Consider the following 4,023-nt stretch of genomic DNA (forward strand, 5'->3'; position numbering starts at 1 on the left):
AAAAAACAAAGAAGATTCAAAATATAGTATCAAATCGAATCATTTAAAAATAATGTTCGGTGCAATAAACAAGTCATATATATATATAATCAATTAATAAAAGTTTATAAAATAATTGTTGCATTTTATGATAATTATTTCGTGACAATGAATTATATATATTAAACGTTGAAGTGCTCAAACATATATAATTGCTAGTGGAAACTCCACAAGCTCCACTTAGGCCAATTGAACACAAAATTAGCCACTAATTGAGCAATTGCCAATAATAAATAATGTTATCAAATTAATTGAACTTTATCATTGGGGGATCATCCTATTAAACAACATTAATCAACCCCACATTCTAGCTAATTCCAAGATTTTTATAAAAGTCCAACTGTATTAAAGACGGCCGAACTCAACCAGTTTGGTTGATCGAGCGGTCCTGTACTCTCGTCCCTTAAGATAAGTCAGAGTTCGAACCTCTCTCGTATGAAAAAATCAATCTGGCCAGCACTTTGTCCCTTAATTGAGCCGGATTGGTGCAAACAGAGACGGATTGGTGCAAACGGAGATTAGTTTGAGTATGATACGTCCTACAGTTAAGACATGCTCAGGACACCTCGTGGGCAGAAGAAAAAAAAAAAAAAGAGGCTGAACTCAAGACATCTTCATTGAATCAAAAATAGATTCTCCTACCTAGATGGATATATATAAATATATAATTACGTCCACTAAATCATTGTATTTATGGTCCAGAAGAAATTAAAAATTAAAAAATAAATAAATAAAAACCTGTATCTGTAGGCTCAAACGGCGGCTCAGCAAAACCACGGTGGTGTAAAATAACGGATAACGACAACCTTAGCGCAAAGCAAGGCGAGAATGCCACGCTGGCAACCCCGCCCCCCGTAGCGGCTTTCGCGCTTGCCACCTGCGCGGGCCCCACCTCCTCCTATATATACAGATCCCTTGGGGAATCCAAGGATTCAATTCAAACGGTATTGCGATATTAGTGCAGACAAGCTTCAGTGAATCTGGTGCGATGTTCTTCCCCAAACTGAGGGCGTGTTGGGGAGGCGCAACCATTGCTCCGACGGCCGAGACGTCCGCGGCGGGGCCCTCGCGGCGGCAGCAACAGCAACCGGACGAGGCCGATAGCATCCCGCCGAGGAGAAGTACGGGGAGCGTCAATAATGCTAAGAGAGCAGCGAATTGGAAACCCAAGCTCCGGATGATCGCCGAAGACGGCGTGATTGGTGGCGATATGGAACGAACTTCCGGCACCGCCACCGGCGGCGGCGGTGTACGGACGGTTCCGGCTTCAGTTAAAAAACCGCCGGTGAAAGCCAAACCGAAATCTACGGGAACGGTTTCAGGAGCATCCAAACACACCGACTATTACCGGTATTCCCTTGCTCTTAATTTATTATCTTTCATTCCGATTATAGTTTTCCAATCCCTAAATTTCGTCATAATTTTCAGGAAATGTTCGCGTCCAATCCCAATTCCGGCATTCTCTCCGGCGCCTTTCTTAATTTAAAGTTTTGATGCTGCTCTTAGTTATCCACTTCTTTTGTACGTAAAACCGAATATTATTCTGTAATTATTTGTCTTGCTAATTACATGTCTACCGTTTTTGAACAAAATTTTGAATGTCTATTGTATAATAATGTATTGATCATCCAAAATTATTTCTTGCTTTTGGTTTTCCAGTTTTTTGTTCACCGTACACCTTTCACAAAAACAAGAAAAGCAGGCACGCCCTCGGATACTGGCAAGAAATATCAAAAGCAGCAAGGCTATAAACACGTTTGACAAAGAAAATTGAAGAAGTGAAATAGAGGCAACCCAAATCAATCTTGTATAATCGCAACCCGAATCTATCCAAAATCTATCTTGTTTAGTGCAACCCGAATCTATCTTGTATAAACACAACCCGAATCTATCCAAATATCTTGTTTAGTGCAACCCGAATCCATCTTGTATAAACGCAACCCGAATTGTGTAACCTCTATCAATATGTGATGCAAATTGCTAACAAGAATGAAGCTGCATACATATCCAATGAAAATCCAGGATTCAAATGAGATAACTATTGCTAAGAATTGATCTTTTATAACATAACAATAAACTTTTCAAGAATATAATTAGCATATGAATATGGAAATAGGAAGGTAAAATGTAAAAGTGAACTTCTAAAGCAAAAAACTTACAACAAAACACAATCCGACCTATGACACCAATCATCATTAAAAAAACAGGTTTGTGTTTCTAGAGCAGAGAACGGAATCAAAATATCTAAAGCTCAAAATTCACCCTGCAGAAACATCTATATAGCTAGCCACAATACATTAAGCTTCAGCTTCAGCATTTACCTCTTTATAGTTTCGACGATCAATTTGACCTGTTCCCCCATAAAATCTGTCATCTTCAAGAATAGTTCAGCCTCTTCCTTATATATTTTGGTCCACTGCTCCTCAAACTCTTCTGCTTTGGAACTCCCTATCAAGCTCAAATTTTCCTGATAAATTGCCAGTGCCCCTTCTGATAAATCAGGCATATTCGCTTTATCAAAGGATTTGACTAGAAGTGGATACATAGATTTGAAATCCCCTTCATCTTTCAAAGAAATCCCAGTATCCTTGTCTTTGGTAATAATGGGTTTCTCCTTTTCTTCTTCCTTGGTTACACCAAAGTCACTAACTTTAGCACCCTTCTTTGGCTCTTCCTTGGTTACACCAAAGTTACTAACTTTAGCACTCTTCTTTGGCTCACTAATCTTCTTAATTTCAGCAGTCTTCTTCCCTTTCCCATTAGGGCTTTTCGTGTTCTCATTGACACCATTGCTAACTGCACTACTGCCCCAAACCTTTTTTGAGACCTCAAAAGTCTTGTGATCATGAGGCTTAGTGAAATCTGGGGTATCCCCTTTTTCTATATTGGTAAAGAACTTCTTTCTAAGTCTCCGAATTTTCTCATACATCTGAGTTCTGGAAATATCAGCCCGTAATTTTCCCTTAATAAATTCATGGAAAGCAGACAAATCAGCAGAAGGGTCAGTCCCTTTTTGGTTTTTGTAATCAATCATACCTTCTAGAACAGCAATTTCATCGTCCTCGCTCCACAGCCTGGCAAACCCAGCAGAAGCCGAACCGGGCAACTTCTTCTCCTCCGCATTCCCATCTTCTTCCCCGGACTTGAGTTTCTTCCTCGCCGATTCTTTTACAGGGGTCTCCAAAGGCCGCTTTGCGGGGGGCTTTGAGGCCGGAGGGGCATTAGAGGGGACGTTAGGTTTGATTGTGAAATCAGGGGTGTGTTGAGAAGAATCCGACCCTTCTTCGTCGGATTCAGATTCGGATCCGGAGGAAGATTGTGGCTTTTCAACGGTGGGCTTCTTCGACAACGGCGGCGGCGACGAAGGGGCCTTTTTGGGTGCTTGTTCCGGGGCTTTTACGGGCTCTTGTTCCTCTTCTTCTTCTGCTTCATCTTCTTCCTCGGATTCTTCTTCGGAGTTTTGGGTTTCTTCTTCCGGGTCGGATTCTTCCTCGTCTTCCGATGAAGATGCAGATGGTGGCTGGTCTACTAGACGCGTCTGGGATTTGGGAGCCATTATTGTTTCTGAGAACGCTCGAGATGAAGAAAGAGGCAACAGAAGCCTTTGAGAATTGGAGAGCAACTGGTACGAGCGGCTTGTTTAATGTTTAGGGTTTTTGCATTATATATATTCCCTCAAACATCGTACTTGCTTGGAAAGTTTGATCCCGTTTAGGTCTCCTTAAAAAGGCTTTAAGTTGTTCTGCTTCGTTGAGTTGTATATTGTGCAATTGTTGTTGCACACTTGCACTTGTTTCAATTTTTTCCTTCTACATTTTTTTTTTAAATAAAACCACAAGAACTAATATTAAGCATCATCAATCAAATGTCGAATACATAAAGAATAATAAGAAAATCAAATACGAGGACCAGACTGTGAATTCGCTGCCCTAGCAAGAGCATGAGCCAACTTATTCTCTAATCTACTAATAAAGTGAAATGACA

General features: G+C 40.6%; 2 protein-coding genes across 2 annotated transcripts; one reads left to right on the forward strand and one right to left on the reverse strand.

The window, feature by feature from the left end:
- Window positions 1-967: 967 nt before the first annotated feature.
- On the forward strand, window positions 968-1,693 carry LOC115996643. The gene is made up of 2 exons (XM_031235979.1): window positions 968-1,389; window positions 1,468-1,693. Exons 1-2 carry the CDS (start codon window positions 1,028-1,030, stop codon window positions 1,523-1,525), a joined length of 420 nt encoding a protein of 139 aa, XP_031091839.1. The 5' UTR covers window positions 968-1,027; the 3' UTR covers window positions 1,526-1,693.
- A 376-nt stretch (window positions 1,694-2,069) lies between these two features.
- Window positions 2,070-3,708, reverse strand: LOC115996642 (STOREKEEPER protein-like). The gene has a single exon (XM_031235977.1). It carries the CDS (start codon window positions 3,593-3,595, stop codon window positions 2,357-2,359), a length of 1,239 nt encoding a protein of 412 aa, XP_031091837.1. The 5' UTR covers window positions 3,596-3,708; the 3' UTR covers window positions 2,070-2,356.
- Between the last annotated feature and the right edge of the window lie 315 nt (window positions 3,709-4,023).

The sequence above is a fragment of the Ipomoea triloba genome, chromosome 11 (assembly GCF_003576645.1).
Source record: "Ipomoea triloba cultivar NCNSP0323 chromosome 11, ASM357664v1".
In the NCBI taxonomy this organism is placed as follows: Eukaryota; Viridiplantae; Streptophyta; class Magnoliopsida; order Solanales; family Convolvulaceae; genus Ipomoea; species Ipomoea triloba.

Excerpts from the sequence above, each read along its gene's own strand:
- LOC115996643 (XM_031235979.1), top strand. The coding sequence starts at position 1,028 with ATGTTCTTCCCCAAACTGAGGGCGTGTTGGGGAGGCGCAACCATTGCT. Across the intron at positions 1,390-1,467 it reads AAACACACCGACTATTACCG|GAAATGTTCGCGTCCAATCC; the intron begins GTATTCCCTTGC and ends CATAATTTTCAG.
- LOC115996642 (XM_031235977.1), bottom strand. The coding sequence starts at position 3,595 with ATGGCTCCCAAATCCCAGACGCGTCTAGTAGACCAGCCACCATCTGCA.